The following is a 20,704-nucleotide window of genomic DNA, read 5'->3' on the forward strand; positions in this document are numbered from 1 at the left end:
TGTCAAATATCGTACTGGTCTCGTCATCGTCCAGTAACAATCGACATTCTTTGTTCCGTTGGGACTGTAGCTTTTGCTCGTTTTCGTTGCGCTTGCCTTCCCCTCTTTGGTCTTTCCATAACCTTGAACCTTCCAAGTTGGAAGGCTGTCGGTTAGCGCTACGGAGATGTGTTGAAGCTAGGTGTCAGGACGTCGAATGTTTCAGTACTCTGTCAGTTTTGTGCCTAGTTATTGCACTTTCTGACTGTATAAAGTATCATGTTACAGTGATGGAGAGTTACTCTTAACTCGTATCCATATGTCCTTTTCTCTTCTACATTTATTTATGGCTCAACATCCGAGTTTCATATTGCACACCTGATGAGCCGTCACGAACCATACGGCGAAACGTACGTCGTGTGAAACAACTTGTTTTGTAGTCAACTAGTCCATCACAATGTCATGCATGAGGAGTACTGTAGGAGTTTGGCTTTCGGCTTGTACAATTCGTTTTCGCAAAGCTTCCCTTTCTTTACTTATCTTTGATATTTATGACCCACCCAAGTTGGGTGGTGTGCTGCTTTGCTGCTTCGAATTGTAGTTAGACCGCTTTGTCAAATATCGTACTGGTCTCGTCATCGTCCAGTAACAATCGACATTCTTTGTTCCGTTGGGACTGTAGCTTTTGCTCGTTTTCGTTGCGCTTGCCTTCCCCTCTTTGGTCTTTCCATAACCTTGAACCTTCCAAGTTGGAAGGCTGTCGGTTAGCGCTACGGAGATGTGTTGAAGCTAGGTGTCAGGACGTCGAATGTTTCAGTACTCTGTCAGTTTTGTGCCTAGTTATTGCACTTTCTGACTGTATAAAGTATCATGTTACAGTGATGGAGAGTTACTCTTAACTCGTATCCATATGTCCTTTTCTCTTCTACATTTATTTATGGCTCAACATCCGAGTTTCATATTGCACACCTGATGAGCCGTCACGAACCATACGGCGAAACGTACGTCGTGTGAAACAACTTGTTTTGTAGTCAACTAGTCCATCACAATGTCATGCATGAGGAGTACTGTAGGAGTTTGGCTTTCGGCTTGTACAATTCGTTTTCGCAAAGCTTCCCTTTCTTTACTTATCTTTGATATTTATGACCCACCCAAGTTGGGTGGTGTGCTGCTTTGCTGCTTCGAATTGTAGTTAGACCGCTTTGTCAAATATCGTACTGGTCTCGTCATCGTCCAGTAACAATCGACATTCTTTGTTCCGTTGGGACTGTAGCTTTTGCTCGTTTTCGTTGCGCTTGCCTTCCCCTCTTTGGTCTTTCCATAACCTTGAACCTTCCAAGTTGGAAGGCTGTCGGTTAGCGCTACGGAGATGTGTTGAAGCTAGGTGTCAGGACGTCGAATGTTTCAGTACTCTGTCAGTTTTGTGCCTAGTTATTGCACTTTCTGACTGTATAAAGTATCATGTTACAGTGATGGAGAGTTACTCTTAACTCGTATCCATATGTCCTTTTCTCTTCTACATTTATTTATGGCTCAACATCCGAGTTTCATATTGCACACCTGATGAGCCGTCACGAACCATACGGCGAAACGTACGTCGTGTGAAACAACTTGTTTTGTAGTCAACTAGTCCATCACAATGTCATGCAGGAGGAGTACTGTAGGAGTTTGGCTTTCGGCTTGTACAATTCGTTTTCGCAAAGCTTCCCTTTCTTTACTTATCTTTGATATTTATGACCCACCCAAGTTGGGTGGTGTGCTGCTTTGCTGCTTCGAATTGTAGTTAGACCGCTTTGTCAAATATCGTACTGGTCTCGTCATCGTCCAGTAACAATCGACATTCTTTGTTCCGTTGGGACTGTAGCTTTTGCTCGTTTTCGTTGCGCTTGCCTTCCCCTCTTTGGTCTTTCCATAACCTTGAACCTTCCAAGTTGGAAGGCTGTCGGTTAGCGCTACGGAGATGTGTTGAAGCTAGGTGTCAGGACGTCGAATGTTTCAGTACTCTGTCAGTTTTGTGCCTAGTTATTGCACTTTCTGACTGTATAAAGTATCATGTTACAGTGATGGAGAGTTACTCTTAACTCGTATCCATATGTCCTTTTCTCTTCTACATTTATTTATGGCTCAACATCCGAGTTTCATATTGCACACCTGATGAGCCGTCACGAACCATACGGCGAAACGTACGTCGTGTGAAACAACTTGTTTTGTAGTCAACTAGTCCATCACAATGTCATGCATGAGGAGTACTGTAGGAGTTTGGCTTTCGGCTTGTACAATTCGTTTTCGCAAAGCTTCCCTTTCTTTACTTATCTTTGATATTTATGACCCACCCAAGTTGGGTGGTGTGCTGCTTTGCTGCTTCGAATTGTAGTTAGACCGCTTTGTCAAATATCGTACTGGTCTCGTCATCGTCCAGTAACAATCGACATTCTTTGTTCCGTTGGGACTGTAGCTTTTGCTCGTTTTCGTTGCGCTTGCCTTCCCCTCTTTGGTCTTTCCATAACCTTGAACCTTCCAAGTTGGAAGGCTGTCGGTTAGCGCTACGGAGATGTGTTGAAGCTAGGTGTCAGGACGTCGAATGTTTCAGTACTCTGTCAGTTTTGTGCCTAGTTATTGCACTTTCTGACTGTATAAAGTATCATGTTACAGTGATGGAGAGTTACTCTTAACTCGTATCCATATGTCCTTTTCTCTTCTACATTTATTTATGGCTCAACATCCGAGTTTCATATTGCACACCTGATGAGCCGTCACGAACCATACGGCGAAACGTACGTCGTGTGAAACAACTTGTTTTGTAGTCAACTAGTCCATCACAATGTCATGCATGAGGAGTACTGTAGGAGTTTGGCTTTCGGCTTGTACAATTCGTTTTCGCAAAGCTTCCCTTTCTTTACTTATCTTTGATATTTATGACCCACCCAAGTTGGGTGGTGTGCTGCTTTGCTGCTTCGAATTGTAGTTAGACCGCTTTGTCAAATATCGTACTGGTCTCGTCATCGTCCAGTAACAATCGACATTCTTTGTTCCGTTGGGACTGTAGCTTTTGCTCGTTTTCGTTGCGCTTGCCTTCCCCTCTTTGGTCTTTCCATAACCTTGAACCTTCCAAGTTGGAAGGCTGTCGGTTAGCGCTACGGAGATGTGTTGAAGCTAGGTGTCAGGACGTCGAATGTTTCAGTACTCTGTCAGTTTTGTGCCTAGTTATTGCACTTTCTGACTGTATAAAGTATCATGTTACAGTGATGGAGAGTTACTCTTAACTCGTATCCATATGTCCTTTTCTCTTCTACATTTATTTATGGCTCAACATCCGAGTTTCATATTGCACACCTGATGAGCCGTCACGAACCATACGGCGAAACGTACGTCGTGTGAAACAACTTGTTTTGTAGTCAACTAGTCCATCACAATGTCATGCATGAGGAGTACTGTAGGAGTTTGGCTTTCGGCTTGTACAATTCGTTTTCGCAAAGCTTCCCTTTCTTTACTTATCTTTGATATTTATGACCCACCCAAGTTGGGTGGTGTGCTGCTTTGCTGCTTCGAATTGTAGTTAGACCGCTTTGTCAAATATCGTACTGGTCTCGTCATCGTCCAGTAACAATCGACATTCTTTGTTCCGTTGGGACTGTAGCTTTTGCTCGTTTTCGTTGCGCTTGCCTTCCCCTCTTTGGTCTTTCCATAACCTTGAACCTTCCAAGTTGGAAGGCTGTCGGTTAGCGCTACGGAGATGTGTTGAAGCTAGGTGTCAGGACGTCGAATGTTTCAGTACTCTGTCAGTTTTGTGCCTAGTTATTGCACTTTCTGACTGTATAAAGTATCATGTTACAGTGATGGAGAGTTACTCTTAACTCGTATCCATATGTCCTTTTCTCTTCTACATTTATTTATGGCTCAACATCCGAGTTTCATATTGCACACCTGATGAGCCGTCACGAACCATACGGCGAAACGTACGTCGTGTGAAACAACTTGTTTTGTAGTCAACTAGTCCATCACAATGTCATGCATGAGGAGTACTGTAGGAGTTTGGCTTTCGGCTTGTACAATTCGTTTTCGCAAAGCTTCCCTTTCTTTACTTATCTTTGATATTTATGACCCACCCAAGTTGGGTGGTGTGCTGCTTTGCTGCTTCGAATTGTAGTTAGACCGCTTTGTCAAATATCGTACTGGTCTCGTCATCGTCCAGTAACAATCGACATTCTTTGTTCCGTTGGGACTGTAGCTTTTGCTCGTTTTCGTTGCGCTTGCCTTCCCCTCTTTGGTCTTTCCATAACCTTGAACCTTCCAAGTTGGAAGGCTGTCGGTTAGCGCTACGGAGATGTGTTGAAGCTAGGTGTCAGGACGTCGAATGTTTCAGTACTCTGTCAGTTTTGTGCCTAGTTATTGCACTTTCTGACTGTATAAAGTATCATGTTACAGTGATGGAGAGTTACTCTTAACTCGTATCCATATGTCCTTTTCTCTTCTACAAATATTAATAATAATAATAATATCAGCTCGCATGTACCCCATGGGTGAGATCACCCATGGGGCTAACGCATCTGTCGGCAAAAGAGTTAGAGAAAACGAGAAACACATGACATACACACCTTCTTCATTCTGTTATTGCAGGGAAAAACTACCTCGATTCCACCATGAGCCTAGGCATGAGGAATATAATATTAAGTACCGGTACAGAATGTTATTTACCAAAAGGATATTCAAGTAAGCGCAGATATTTATTTAGCATGATACGTTAGTACATTGATTCACAATGCCGAGCCAAGCTTCCCTGTCTTGGGAAATAGCTTCCGCTTCGGCAATGGAAACGTTTATTGTCTTTAAGTCATTCTTGATGTTGTCGATCCATCTGGTGACGGGGCGTCCCCTGGTCTTCTTGATGTCTTTGGTGACGATTGAAAGTCTTAGAGCTTTGTAGGATGTCGAGTCACTGCCTTCTCTGATTACATGGCCGAACCATAACAAGCGCCGTTCCCTGCATGTTCTGGTGATAGGCAATTGGTTGGACAGCTTGTATAAGTTTAGCTTGTGTCCATGCCTACCAGAAATTGTACTCGATAACCAACCAATAGTCAGTCGATAGCATTGAATATAGTCGATAGCATTGAATATTATACGAAAGTAGTCGATTCGTTTTAGGGTGAAATGTTTCACCCCTAAGTGCCCGCTTCTGTGAGTTCCCTTCGGGACCGGACACGAAAATTTACTCACTTACTTCAAGTGCATTGCTGTGATTTACACCTTAACTTTGTGGGCATATGTAGGACTCAGTGACCCATCAAGGCTCCGAGATCAATCACGGTCCCCGTGCCCAGTCAAACTTTCACAAATCCCCATGACCAGTCACAAATTAGTTGACCAGTCACAATGCCCCATGGACAGTCAAAAATCACCATACATGTGCATGTGTAGGGCACACAGTTCGTGACTGCTCATGAAGAACTTCGTACTGCAGGATTTGTTGTGGAAACTATCATTCCCTATGAGCGGTCACGGGTAGAATACAGTTGTGATTCCATGCGAACAGTCACATGCGACATGTAGTTGTGACCAATATTTCCCTGTGAGTAGTCACAGGCAGAATGAAGGTAGTTCAGACAGCTTGCTGTCTACAGCATTGGGTAGTTCTGTATTATTACTATTCAAGCACATCTTTTTTCAAACAATCCTCAAGCCAAGAAGTGATGCGCAGACAGAAGAACCGTACTCTTGGTGATACTGATCGCAAACATGATTAGTTCCTCCACGCCATTGAGTACCCAATTCTAAACCTTATCAAAACAAAATTCTTGTCAAAGCAGCATGCCAGTTCAAGAACATCTGGTCAGATATCCATATCGATTTACACGTCTGGTGGGCTCTCACCAATAAACCGGCATAGCAGGCTACATTTGCACCAGCAATCACAAGAAGTTATAGTGAGTGAATATTTCCATAAAATTATTAATAAGTAGAAGGAACATACGTAATGGACAAATGAAGGTCATGAGGCTCGCCCAAAAACACTGGCAAGAAGACAGTAAACGGTACACAGTGCTCGTATGCATGTACTATTTGCAAATATTATAAAACACGTTATACCGGAGGGTGTACCCAGTGTGCTGACAGTGCTCGACACCGCGGGGGCAGAGCGTAATACAGAACAGAACAACAAGGACAATCAAGGCTTGTTTGCTGCGACTTGAAGTTTCATGCTCTCGCAATCATCAGGCAAAATGAAGGTTGGGTGCCGACCATGCCAGTACATATGCCAGGAGAAGATTGGGGCTAGCGGTGGTATTTTAGGCAAAAGCCTGCGTGCACAGTGTGTGGTTGTTGAAGGCAGGGGCTAGCAGCGCAATGTCAGCGCAGAATGTGTGGTTGGTGTGGGCAGGAGGGGGTGAGCAATGCGTGTGGATGTTGTAGGCAGGAGGCTATAGTCTAGAGCTAGCAGTGTGATATTAGCACAGTGTGCATGTACATGTATATGGCTGGTGTGGGCAGGGTGTTATGAGCAAGGTGTGTGAACGTGATTGGTGTAGCAGGAGGCTGTGGAGACATATTTAGTTGATACCGTGGTAATTTAGGAGATACTTGTTCTCGAGTCGGCACTTGGACACCATTTCCAAGCGTCTGTTGAGGCTGGATGGTGACCCTGGCGTGTTCAGGATGTGGAACTGTTCTCTGGTACAGAGGGAACACGGCTTTGTGATGTTGGAGTATGCTCGGGCGCGATCTTTTATCCTCCATTCAACTTCGTACGAGGTGTTGGATTTCTTCAGTTTCCAGATGTGGTTCGAGAATTCAGTCCTGCTAGAGTACTTTACTACCGAAAACCCAACGACACCCCACTGTATGTCAACGTCCACTCCAATCATCCACCGCAAATCCTTAAGAACATCCCAGCTGGCATCAACAAAACGACTGGCAAGCATCTCTTGCTCAGAAGCGGTGTTCCGTGACGCAACTCCCATCCACGCGGAGGCCCTCAACGCCAGCGGCCACCCTAGCACGCTAGTGTTCAAACTCAGAACAAGAAAAAAAGAAGAAAAGGAAGACATACATGTAGATGTACACTGTGCTTATATCACACTCACGCTACCTGTAGACTATAGCCTCTAGCCTACAACATCCACACACATTGCTCACCACCTCCTGCCCACACCAGCCGCACATTCTGCGCTAACATTGCACTGCTAGCTCCTGCCCTCAATAGCCAGTGCAGGCTGTCGTAATAAAACGACTCATCCGTGTTCCATTCCCGTGCATGGTACATGCATGGTGCGACGGCACAATGACAGCTGTCGCAAATCACACTGAGTATTACACGTGGTTTTTGGTGATTCCTGGTTAGCTGCTAGCTTTTCCCTACTCGAAGATGTTGCCGCCGCGAAATATGGGGGTTTGTGTTCGTCCTGGCGAAAACCGTGTTTTGATCCGTTGAGGGAGACGAGAGATACAGTGCGAAGACGTACGATCTGTCCGAGAATCGGCGAAGAAGAAAGCTTCGCAGACGACCCGTAGTGGTTGGGAACAGAATGGAACATATACCAGTCGATGCCTGTCATGGTAGGGATGACTGCTACGAAGTTTTAGCCCCATGCTCCCCAGCGCTTTTTAGCGCCCGACGATAATTACCAAATTTCATCGATTTTCCATGTGGATCAAAGCATAGTCTCCTCAATCTTCTCCAGTCGAGCTGAGTCTGGACGCTACAATGTCGAGACGCGAAAAGAGAACATGCATGAACACACAGGAGCATCACATGCAGCTGCATTCTGCCTTGACGAAGCTGAGAACAACACCAGCACCACGCATTTGGAAGACATTTCGAAGAAGACGAAGAACTACATATCTGCGTTCAAAAAAGCCTCTGTACTATGCAGTATGCATGCGTGCATGCGCGAAGCACGGGGTCCGCGGATCAACTTCGTTCAAAAATCATTGTGCCACACGGGTTGTATGATTTGTGTGCGATCATGGTCTTTCTTCTTGACAAACAAAAGTGAAGTTTTTCGATCTTCAAATCGCCATAGCGTCCTTGTCATGACTCCAAATCAGCTGAAACTTTGCAGGAGGAATGAAAATGCCATGCTGAATCGATTGGTACCATTTTCGAAGGGTTTCCTTGAAAAATAAAAATTAGCCTGCACTGGCTACCCTCAACAACCAAACACTGTGCACACAGTCTCCTGCCTAAGATAACACCGCTAGCCCCAACCTTCTCCTGGAATATGTACTGGCATGTTCGGCACCCAACCTTAATGTTGCCTGATGATTGCGAGAGCATGAAACTTCAAGTCGCAGTAAACAAGCCTTGATTGTCCTTGTTGTTCTGTTCTGTAATACACGTTATAGATGACGGTGTACCATAATGTTACATCAACACATTTAACAGAGTTATACTGGGTGTAGGAATGAATAGAAGATGTGGTCAAAGCAATAAACTGTGCAAGCATTACGTTGAGCCCCAATATTGAAATGCAGTTTCCTGCAGTCAAAACAAGAGACTCAATCATCTCCGATCTACATCGCCATTCTCATGGCTAACACGACTTGATGTACTTTCTTACGATGGTGCTTGAAATGGATCGATGAAGTCTTGAATAGATGTCTTCCCTGAACGATTTCAACTGAGAGGAAGTTTCAGTTTCAACAAGCTGGACATTGTTTTTTTCTGTTGAGTCCTCCACAAGAAAGACAGAGCAACGCACACGAAGGTGCCTGATGTCTCCGGACATTCTTGGCGATGAACATAATATTATTTTCATTGCCATCTTTTTTTACATTTTCGTCTCTGCATGGTCAACGATGTTCATTTCTGGATCCACAAAGCAAGTGCTGCTGGTATGTTGGATCATTTGAAATCAGTCTCCGTTCTAAGAAGATCGGCATGAAAAAATACTTGACTGACAATATTCTGAAATAGCTTTTCTGAACGACGAAGTTCTTTCTTCAAAGGTGATGAATAGCACGATCTACTAGCCAGAACGTTCTATCAAAAGAGATACTATCTGAAGCCACTAGGATGTTCGACCGCTTTTTGTTTTGGAGAGGAGCCCACACACACCTGACTCGAGCTACAAGTTGACTACACGGAGATCGAGAGTTCTTGCTCACTTCTGAACCATGTGAAGGAAAACAGTTTGTTGATCGCATGAATGCCTCCAGTTGAGTCATAATAATTTTATTCTGACGTGGATCCTGTGACCATTCACAGACAAAGTCGCAGCTGTTTATGACTGGTCATCGGGATTCAAACTGGTGTGGCACTTTATGACTGTTCTTCGAGGATTTGTGACTGTTTCATTGATGACGGGGATGGTGACGTGACTGCTCGCTGAGTCCTACATCCATAAACCAAAAAAAAAAAATTATCTTATTACTGTTGTCTGATGATGGCCTGATCAAAAGGGGTAAGTAGCAGCATTCGGCCTTGTCCAGAGTCTTATCCACCACCACACCACACCGCTACGCTCTCTGGCCGACCTCAACACGTTGCCACAGCTCACCATCAGCAAAACGACACTTCAGTTAGTACTCTGCTTCTTCAGACAACAGCTGTTCTCACTAACACCCTTTAAATTGTTAGTATCCTCAGTGTAGTCGATCTGTATCGCCTTTGCTCAGCCCTAATATTCGCGCCTAGGATGCGCCATTATGTTTTCCCCCCTTTTTGCCCCTAAGATGCACCATTATGTTTCCTCCTTTTTTTGCTACAAAAGGATGAAGTCCACTGTCTGTTACCCATCCTACATTATCAACCTTCACTGACGAGATCCTGATGATCGAAACAGCTGCTGTCTGAAGGAGCAGTGTACCAACTGAAGTGTCATTTTGCTGATGGTGTGCTCTGGCAACGTGTTGAGGTCGGTCGGAGAGCGCAGCGGTGTGGTGTGGTGTTTGATGATCTTCTAGTGTGTAAAACTCAGAGTAACACCTAGTTATTAATCCTCTACGTCTTCATATATAAAATAACGAGGCAGAAGTGCGCCAAGTGTGCCTCACGTGGCCAGGGCTTCCAAAACATGCGCAAATCAACGCTGCCTCCCCAAATGACTCTAGGAGGACTGTTGCTAGACCCGCATGAGATACTCCTAGCGGCTAGTACACTCGTGCATTTTAGCCAACAATCACAGGGAAGCGTGTCGCAATGCCAGTGGTGAGCCGAAAGATGCCAGCCCTGCGGATTGTAAACAGATGGTGCTTTCTGCTACGTGGGTCTCTTCAAGCCACTGGTGTTGCTTCAGTTCTTGGACTAGGGATTAGTGTTTTAGACACATTTGTAGAAATAGACTGGTCCCCTGCCGTTCTAGCATTGCTCTGCATGACACAGTCTTGATATGTTCAGGTTACTTTGTTGGACGGTAGCAATAATATTACACAAAATAGTTCAGGGTGAGTGTCGCAGGCTTTACCCTATCTGTGGATTGGATTAAGATCGATACCAAAGAGACCATCGAGAGTAACATGATCGCCAGGGTTCTTCACGGCACCAGCGCCCTGCTAATCGCTATCAGTAAGTCATGTATGTAGTTCTGGATGACAGTCTAGTCTTCTTTGGCTGCTAGGAAAGATAATAATTGTGAACATTTGGATGCAGATTACTCGAACAGTGCATAGTGTGCCTCATTAACACAAGAGAAAGCAAAATAGCCCCAGAAAGATTTCTCTGAGTTCTTGGAGTCGAGCCAGATGATCATCAGTGGAATTGAAAGAGCCAAATGACAAACAAAGGCAAGAAAGAAATTTCGACTGGCCCGCAACAACTAATATTCTGTTTGTCTGTAGTCTAAGACAGTGCTAGGTTCATGTACTTCAAAGTATAAAGATCGTGGTGCTCACTCGCTACTTTTGCATTATTGTAATATGGCTACAGGTCTGTTTGGCTCTGGATCGCTTGGTGCAATATTGCGAAACTGCCAACCAGAAGATGGAAAAATACATGTCCATGGCGATACTGTATACGTCCAGCCAGCAAATGATACTTTTACTACTCGAAATGTCGGGGCTGAGGGAAAACTCTACAAAAAGCCGTTCATCTTCACATCACCATGCGATGTATCCTTCAAGGCTATTTCTCTTCTGTACTTCGGAGCATGCTCTGTATCAGTGAGTTATGGAAGTGATAACAGAGTTCTTGAAATACTTCAATTTCCAGATCCACCGACAGACACCTGGCATCGTAGAAACGTGAGCCTGACAAACACTGCTTCCCAATCGCTTCACGGGTTCATGAAAAGAAATAACACCAGAAGGTTCCTGATCACGATTTCCAAAGGGAGATCTAATTGTCAATTAGTCGGAGTCGATCACAATAAAGGAAGAGGACTGGTCATCATTGGACAGGGTAAGCAGTTATATTATGGAATTTCCCAATTTTTATTTTCCTTCGGAACTGCTCAAAATATCCTTGAAAATCTTACGTCTGTTTCCACGATGCACACCGAGTGGGTCGAATGTCCGAACGGAGCCTACCAGCCAATTGAGTTGCCCTGTGCCCAATATACATGTTAGTCGAAGAAGTTCATTTTGATCTGATCTTATTCCTTCGTCATGTGATTGATCACCGGGTATATTTTCAACTCTCTCTTTTTCCCTCCCCTTGCCTCTCTCTCTTCTTGTTTCTCTCTCTTTCTCTTTCTCTATAATAATCTGTACAGCACATAATTATTTGTCTTGACAATTGTAGCTCATGGTCCTCCGTACTTCTATGGCATATCTGTAGTTTGTCTGCAGTCGCCTTCTAAATTAACCTTCAGTCTTTTCGCAACGCTTGGTGTTCTCTGCAGTTATTCCAACGTCCATTTCAGCAAGACCTGTCACCAATACTGCTATAGCCACAAACCAAGCCTCTACCCATTCCACACAGAAGACGGTTTCCTCTACAGTACCAACTTCAATAATGACCACTCCCTCAGTGGATTCAAGCAGGACCGAGGGCATAGCTCCTTCTACAGCGGAGGCCATCTTACTGGTGGAGTCAACTAGCGGAACGGGCACCTCTATTCCTCGGACCAAGCTATCTGCTTCAACAACAAGGAACATTGAACAACTTGACAGTGACTCGGTTGGATTTAATTTAGTTACCAGCATTGTTATTCCCTTGGTTTTACTGGCCGTTCTGCTAGGCGTTTTTATTCTGATGTTATTGGTTAGGTCAGGAACCTTTCTCTCCAAGAGCAGTCATCCGTGGATTATTGCTGTTCGTAGATCAACCAGCCCCAAAAATATGCCAGACCCGATAAATCAGTTTTACCAGAATCGCGATGGTACTAACAGCGTTGACCAGAGTCCTACGGCAGAACTGACAGATCCCGGCCTGTATTCGGCTGTTGGACCTGGGTACCGCAATCCAAACAAACGACCCCAGACACCTCCTGGCATACCTGCTGCTCGTTATGACATTGTTACAGAGAATGAGTCGTACACGTTCGCGACCTGTAATGGTGCTGCTCCGACGAGTTATGTGAATACGGAAACGAAGCAGAAAGATGCTGGTGAGCCATACGCTAGTGTGCAGTCAATGTTTGACCAACCAACACAGGAAGTCCAGTCAAATCCGGCAAACAACGAAACACAAGCAGCTAGATGTGAAAAATGCTCAGCTCCAACAGTAAGCTACGCAGTTCCTCACAAGCGGAATTCGACAGATGTTTGCAGACACTACGAGAAGGCAGAGGAGTGCACGGCTTCTAAGCGTGATGAAGCACCCAGCACAGCAAATTCAATCGAACACATATGTCGTGCTACGGATGTAACATCACTTAGCGTCTTATCGAAGTCCGCAAAATCAGCCGTACATAACCAGGATAAGTCTATCAATCCAGATGATGTGGAGCGCAAACAACGCCGTGGTCTGAGTGACGCAACAACAGTAGTATGCCGCGATAACACCACCACCACTACCAGCACCTACCCGCCGTCATCTCGCTTATCCCTTCTAGCCACAAACACGTCGACACCGGCCCGGTCAGACAGCCAAAGGTGTGTGTCTCCATCTCCAGTCCCAAAGCCTCTGCCATATCGGGTATTCAAAGTATTGAAGGACAGCCAGGGCGATTACATGAACCCGCAGGACACAGTCTCCAGTCAAGGGGCTGACCAGGCTGATACAGACACCGATCCTAACATCTATGCAGAACCAGCCATCTCCCTGAGCGATGATGGATTGTACAACGCATCCACCATTGGCAAAAGAGATGACGTGGGTGGTATCAGCAGTGTGCCGGTCGATCTTCCTGATCTTTCTGCAATATATGCTGTGCCACAGAAAAACTGTGAAACGTGAAGTATGTTCGTCTAATCGTTTTTAATTCAGTTTCAGATCACATTCGCTTGCTTCTCACCATTTATTCTCATTTCCTGGCCAGGATTGAAATGATTGTCGTCCGTGCCGACGACTTCCAAAATCAATCACTTGTTGCCACGCTTTGTTTCTAATTCGAATTTCGGAATTACATCAAGTGAAATTATTCACAGAATCTGCACGAACATATCCCTTCCAACCCTATAACGTTCTATCGGACTATCCCTATCATCACCGTACCACCCGATTCTATCTATTTTGCATGTAACGCAGGTGATATTTTCTAATCGATTACTAAATAATCGATTAATAAATTTTACTATCACAACCCCCCGCTCTGTCTACTCGGACAATACTGCTAGCCTGTCAGTCGTTTTAAACAATTATAATAACTTCTGAATGAAGTTGAAGACTTTGTGTTGCCTTAAATGTTACAATTCATACTTGTATACTTTCAGTGCTGTTGTTGCACCTTCTAGGGTGTGCAGGTGTTATTAACCCTGACTTTGGTTTTCTGTCACCTGTGTTGCAATGTCCTTTAGACTTTTGTTCAGCAACTATTCCTGAAGAGTGTTGCACGACAACTTGTTAGAATCATAAATATTGTCTTCACTACATTTCTTCGATTGTTATATTTCTTTTCAGTTCCATCGTTCGACATTGCACGGATGACGGCCAAGAAAGAGAGAGAGAGAGAGAGAGAGAGAGAGAGAGAGAAAGAGAGAGCGAGAGAGAGAGAGAGGGAGAGAGAGAGAAAGAAAGAAACCGAGGCCGAGCGAGAGAGAGGGAGAAAGAGAGAGAGAGTGACAGGGAGGGACAGAGAGACATGGAGAGACACAAAGCGACAAAGAGATACAGAGAGAGAGAGAAAGAGAGGGAGAGAGAGACAGAGTGAGAGACAGAGACAGAGAGAGACAGAGAGACAGAGAGAGAGAGAGAAAGTGAGAGAGAGAGAGCGAGAGAGAGAGCGAGAGAGAGAGGGAAAGAGAGAGATAGAAAGAGAGAGGGAGAGAGATAGGGAGAGAAAGAGAGAGAGAGAGAGCAAGAGTGATAGAGGGAGAAAGAAAAAAAATATTAAGAAAGAGAGAATGTGAGAGCAAGAGAGTTAGAGAAAGACAGAGCGACAGGCCGAGACAGAGGGGCAGACAGAGGGACAGACAGAGACAGTAATTGAGGCAGGGACAGACAGAGGGACAGACAGAGACAGTAATTGAGGCAAGGAAAGACGGAGACAGATACAGAAACAGAAACAGAGAGTACGAGAACTAGAAGGAGAGAGAGATTGACACAGAGAGAGAGAGAGCGATATAAAGCGAGAGAGGGAGACAGAGAGAGATACAGAGAGATACAGAGATTCAGAGAGAGAGAGAGAGAGAGAGAGAGAGAGAGAGAGAGAGAGAGAGAGAGAGAGAGAGAGAGAGAGAGAGAGAGAGAGAGAGAGAGAGAGAGAGAGAGAGAGAGAGACAGAGAGAGAGAGAGAGAGAGAGAGAGAAGGAGAGAGAGAGATAGATAGAGAGAGAGAGAGAGAGAGAGAGAGAAAGAGAGAGAGAGAGAGCGAGAGAGACAGACAGACAGAGGAAGAGAGAGATAGAGGGAGAAAAAGAGAGAATGAGAGAGTTAGAGAGAGACAGACCGACAGACAGAGACAGACAGAGACAAGCCGCGACAGAGGGAGAGACAGTGACTGAGGCAGCGACAAATGCATACAGATACAGAAACAGAAACAGAGAGAGAAAAAGAGAGAGAAAGAGAAAAAGAGAGATATATAGAGAAAGAGGGAGAGAGAAAGAAAGAGAAAGAGAGAGAAAGAGAGAGAGATAAGGGGAGAGGGGGTGGCAAGACCATGATTTCTAAATAGAGCAAAATGGGAGCTGTGATTCTAGAGGGAGTTATCCAGGCCCAAAGGCTGTGGCAAAGATGCTTGTGGACTTTCTCATTGAAGTTTTGGGCAGCTATGTACTATGCACGTGCCGAGAGAAGCCATTGTTGCAACTTGTTCCATTCCTCGATCGTTGTATAGGGGAAGTAGGGGCGAGGGATGTTGGCTGAGCTAGCTATAAGCAGATAACATTGCACGACACTGACCGACCGTACTGGCGTTCTACAACTAACTGGCTAACGGCTCTAGCACATCTTTGATGCGCACTAAAACAGCCTTCCAACTTGGAAGGTTCTAAGTTATAGGAATAACATAAGGAGGGGAAGGTGACCAAGTTACTTGTAGAACGTGAGTACCGTCGGTTAGTGTCGTTCAATGTTATCGCATGAGCTGATTGTTTAGTAACTGGTGGTGTCAGTGGACAGTATAGCGTAACTTGTAGTTCCTTGGGTTTTTCTCGTTTGTATAAATTTTTGAAAGGATTGGGAGAACTTCAAATTCAAAGAATCAGTCGGGAAAGTGAAATAATAATGGATTCACAGGGATTGTGAGTAATAAAGTCAGGAGAAAATGTTAAGCAGTCTCTGCTGGGATGACGACTACACAATAGCTCCATGGTTAGAGTATCGCTGGCTACAAGCGAGTGTCCCTGGTTCGAGTCCTGATGGAGACAGTCATTTTTTCTTCAGATATTTCCCGGTTGTGTCTTTGTCCCAAACCTGCTCCTCGCGTGCTAGTCTGTACGTGAAGTGTGTGGGTACAGTGATGGCTGCGTCCCATCCGTCTGTGTCGATTCACAGGGAGTGTGAGTTGGGTAAGACTAAAGGGACAAGCTTATCTATTTTTGCGGATTTTCTTTCATAAAAAATAAACGTCACTGGCTGCTCTTCGCAGGTGTCCGCGTCCCAGCGGTCTGGACAAGCGACCGCATCTCAGTGGGACACTTGACAGTGGCCTTTGTACTGGAATCTGGAACCAGGTACGGACAAATCCCTGGTGTTGCTCCTTTTTTGTTCCGTTCCTTTATTAAATGAAAAGGCGACGAGGAGACAGTAACTTTATTAATGCGATTAATAGTATAAGTAAAGCGGACATTACAAAATGATGAATGAGAATACATGTATCTAAGATGGTTGTTCCTAATCGACTGAAGGTGAGACCACTACGAAAGGGTCAGCAATTAAGAAACACCTCTTGTCTAGTAGCCAATGCCGCTCAGTGTATGATTTTGATTGATTGATTTTATTTTACTTCGCAAGTTCAAACGGGTTCCTGGCCCAGTTATATGAAAGCGAAGGATAGAATTTTCCAAAATCCTAATGAGCAACAGCATAGGCAATATTATCGTAGAAGTGGAGTACTATGCGAGCGAGAATACTGAGAAGAAAGGAACATGTCAAAACCTGACGATATGATGATTCATGCTTCACTGTTTTGTGTCGTGCTCGTAGATTTCGTGAACTTAAGGTATTACTTCAAGTAGAAGCTGTTTTCATCCGTAAACACAATCCAAATCTATGCATTCAGAAAGAAAATGTCACAAAACTGAGACTCTTCACCTAGCATTCACACACGTATTCATTCGCATACACCTACACCTCACAGTTCTTCACTCTATCACATTCACCTGCTTCCACGCCTTCATTTCACTCACCTTTTGTAGTAGCTCACACCGTCAGAACACTCTCACATCTTTTCTTCTAATTTCTTTCGTCTTCTCTCCCACTTTAGTTTTTTTCACACCTCACCTTGTATACTTTCCACTATCCGATAACCTATAAGTAGTTTGTTTCTCCGTATAGCCTCTATTGTGAGACGATTTTCCCTGATGATAGTCTCAAGAAAATCGATTAGGAGCAACCATCTTAGATACATGTATTCTCATTCATCATTTTGTAATGTCCGCTTCACTTATGCTATTAATCTTTCCTTTATTATTATTATTTGTTTTTGTAGAGAAAGAAACGTTGCTGAGATTTGACCACGAGTACTGTAGTATTTGTTCTTGCTGAGAAAGAAACGTTGCTGCATGAAAAGCTTTCTGTTCAATCCAGCGTCTTTGCTCTAGTAACATTGCTGGCTGATAATGGTCATTGCTCGTGATGCCGATGGTGAAGAGAAGCTGAGTTTCCTGCCATTTGAAACTTCCTGACTCTGAAAATGTAGCTTTAACTAAGAGCTCCAAGTATTTTAGTTTTTCGATGTGCCAGACCTCTTGTTACATGCTGCAGAGATGAGGAGCAAGGGAGGCGTTGGATTAATGCCAATGATGGTGTTTATGGCCCTGAAGACGCCAGGAGTTTTAACTTGTCAGGAGGACAGCCAAGTTGGAGCAGGCAGATGACAGATTATTTGGCATTTATAGCATATCGTCTCAGCACCTCATGGTTACTAGTATCTGACAAGTGCCTCTTATTGCTAGTCTGCATTAGAGCATAGCAGAATTGATCAATGAAGGTGTTTATGGCCCTGAAGACGCCGGCAGTTTTCACTTGTCAGGAGGACAGCCAAGTTGGTGCAAGCAGATGACAGATTATTTGGCATTTATAGCATATCGTCTCAGCACCTCATGGTTAGTAGTATCTGACAAATTCCTCTTATTGCTAGTCTGCATTAGAGCAAACCAGAATTGATCATGTCACAAGTAGTGTCAAGACTTGATGTCCTACGATTATGCTCAGATCATGTTGCAACTTCAGGGGAATACTCGTCCTGCCACTGTATGCTCTCCCAGCATGCAGAAGTCATGTGCCTGTCACAGTGTGCAAGGGACAACGCGTTTGCATTGTTATGGATGCAAGCGGATGGAGTGTAGACCAGGAGAGAAAAAGTGATCCAGATATTCAACTAGCTTGGACTGCCATTATTAATTGGCCAGGTGCCTGGACCATCTGAACATTGCTCCGAACCAATCCACAGAAACAATACCCACACAGGAAGCCAAATGATAAACCCATTCATCAGCTTTCGAAACTGTCATCGAAACGTAATGCAGTGCATGCCTACTACTGCTACTTAAACGAGATCAACGGATGCCACATGTCTTTAACAGGTACCATGTGGAGGCTCAGTATTTTCAAGAACACAGTGCAGTCTAAACAACTAGAACAACGGGTCTTGCACCTAATGTCCCCGATTTGCTTGCCGTGTTTAGGTCTTTGCAATTCTCCGAAGGTTACGTACCACAGTATGAGATATATGAGGGATCCCGGCAGCATGATAGATCCACCGGTACGTGAAATTCTCCTGGACGTTTGTGTGTGGTTATAGTGGTACAGGACATGTGATGTACGCCTCTGGTCGCTCACACATGATCCATTGCCGGTGTCACATAGCACTACTCCCCCCCCCCCCCCCTTAGCGCTTGGCCCCCGGGGGAAAAGTACTATGCACCGGAGTATAGTGATTGGACCCCCGGGGAACTTTACTATGCAGTGTTTGCACACCCGGGAACTTTACTATGTAGCAGAATGCCCCCCCCCCCTCATACCACGGTCACACATACACAGTCATGCCTGAACCAGGTACATGTTGTAGAGAAGAGAACAAGACCACATGTACTACAAACACACGCCTGGGAAATTTGAAACTACTTAGCTAGCTCAATACGGTTTGGGCAAAAACTGCTATATTTCTCGCCAACAACGGCTTCCCTGGCGATAGAGTCTTGATCAGAGGCAATGTTTCGGTGTGTGGAAGCATTGACTGCCCACAGTTTCGAGAAAAGCTCCAAGCGATAATTCTTTTCTTCGCTTTCTTGCTTTCTTGCCAGAGGTCTCAAGACCAACACAACACAATTCGTCGTCAAAAAGTACTCAGCGTAGATTTCGTGCCCAATTCCACCCCAAAAAATTTACGCTGACCTCTATCTCTCGCCACCAATTGAACCCACTGATATATACATCTACACGAGCAATAGTTCGAGTCAAAAGAAGGACAACTTCGCAATGAGCATACTTTCTTAGGGTAATATTCTACATGTACATGTGTAATTTTGGTGGTGACAGTCAATTTTTTCTTTAGACTTTCCCCTTTCCATTCCCTCAACTTATGAGTACATGTACATGTATACTCGGTACTCGTAATTATAACACCATCGAGATGACAAATTGACCAGAAGAAAGACATGAAATTGCTTCCTTTTCCTACAAGTGTATTCTCATACTATTTGGGATGCTTTACTGTTTTCCGTGACACGAAAGCAGTAAAGCATCCCAACTTGTATGAGCATGCATGTGTACATAAAGGAAGCCTTTGTTGCCAGCAAACACTGGCTGCGGACATGAACATTATCACGGCGAACAGAGCATTGGTACAAACACGGACACACACGCATGCACACACACATATAAGCATGCACACACACACGCACACACACACACACGCGCGCGCAGCAGCTTGCTACAAGAGAATCATGCTAGTAATGCACTTCAGCAGGACATTAGCACATGCACCCGTTTTGGGCTGTGACAGACAGCGACGAAGAGAGGGAAAGAGAGAGAGACAGAGAGAGAGTCAGAGAGAGAGTCAGAGAGACAGAGAGACAGAGAGAGAGAGAGAGAGAGAGAGAGAGAGAGAGAGAGAGAGAGAGAGAGAGAGAGAGAGAGAGAGAGAGAGACAGAGAGAGAGAGAGAGAGAGAGAGACAGAGAGAGAGAAAGAGAGAAAGAGAAGGAGAGAAAGAGAGAGCCACTTGTTGCCAATTGCATTGGCTTTGCCTTGCTACCCCATTGTAGCACAATGTGGGTTTATTGCGGCTCCTCACGAGCCAGTTGCTGCCAGTGGCCTGGCATTGCTTTCCAGCTCTTCGAGCTCCTGCATTACAAGACCAGTTACTCGAAGCAGCACACTATCTCCAAAACAATTCCTTGTTGCCTTGGGCTGAGTATGAGTGTGTGAGGGATATGGTGCTAATAGCATTTTGACGTGGATGCTGTGACCGTTCACAGAAAAAGTCGCGGTTGTTTGTGACTGGTCATTGGGATTCAAACTGGTGTGGCACGTTATGATTGCCCTTCAGGGATTTCGGACTGTTCCATTGGTCACAGGGATCGTGATCCGTCAACAAGACCTGACGGCTCACTGAGTCATATATCTTTAAACCGCAAAAAAGATTTATCTCATTACCATGATTACCGTTGTCTGATGATCGTCAAATGTGTAATACTCAGAGTAACACCTAGTTATTAATCCTCTACTTCTTGAAACATCAAATCGCGAGGCAGAAGTGTGCCTTACGTGGCAAGGGCTTCCAAAACATGCGCAAATCAACGCTTCCTCCGTAAATGACTCTAGGAGAACTCCTGCTAGACCCGCATGAGATACTAGTACTCCTAGCCGCTAGTACACTTGTGAATTTTAGCCAACAATCACAGGGAAGCGTGTCGCAATACAATGCGAGTGGTGAGCCGAAAGATACCAGCCCTGCGGATTTTAAACACACAGATGGTGCTTTCTGCTACGTTGGTCTCTTCAAGCCAATGGTGTTGCTTCAGTTCTTGGACTAGGGATTAGATTTAGACACATTTGTAGAAATATACCTGTCCCCTGCCGT

General features: G+C 44.7%; 1 protein-coding gene across 1 annotated transcript; it reads left to right on the forward strand.

The window, feature by feature from the left end:
* The first annotated feature begins 10,333 nt into the window (after nt 1–10,333).
* Nucleotides 10,334–13,926, forward strand: LOC135811673 (mucin-5AC-like). Its single transcript, XM_065324908.1, has 3 exons — nt 10,334–10,483; nt 10,844–11,314; nt 11,757–13,926. The coding sequence occupies exons 1-3, from the start codon at nt 10,435–10,437 to the stop codon at nt 13,253–13,255; spliced, it is 2,019 nt and encodes a 672-aa protein (XP_065180980.1). The 5' UTR covers nt 10,334–10,434; the 3' UTR covers nt 13,256–13,926.
* The last annotated feature ends 6,778 nt before the right edge of the window (nt 13,927–20,704 follow it).

This window comes from Sycon ciliatum, chromosome 3 (genome assembly GCF_964019385.1).
Source record: "Sycon ciliatum chromosome 3, ocSycCili1.1, whole genome shotgun sequence".
NCBI classification, from domain to species: Eukaryota; Metazoa; Porifera; class Calcarea; order Leucosolenida; family Sycettidae; genus Sycon; species Sycon ciliatum.

Excerpts from the sequence above, each read along its gene's own strand:
- LOC135811673 (XM_065324908.1), top strand. The coding sequence starts at position 10,435 with ATGATCGCCAGGGTTCTTCACGGCACCAGCGCCCTGCTAATCGCTATC. Across the intron at positions 10,484-10,843 it reads CGCCCTGCTAATCGCTATCA|GTCTGTTTGGCTCTGGATCG; the intron begins GTAAGTCATGTA and ends ATATGGCTACAG. Across the intron at positions 11,315-11,756 it reads ACTGGTCATCATTGGACAGG|TTATTCCAACGTCCATTTCA; the intron begins GTAAGCAGTTAT and ends TGTTCTCTGCAG.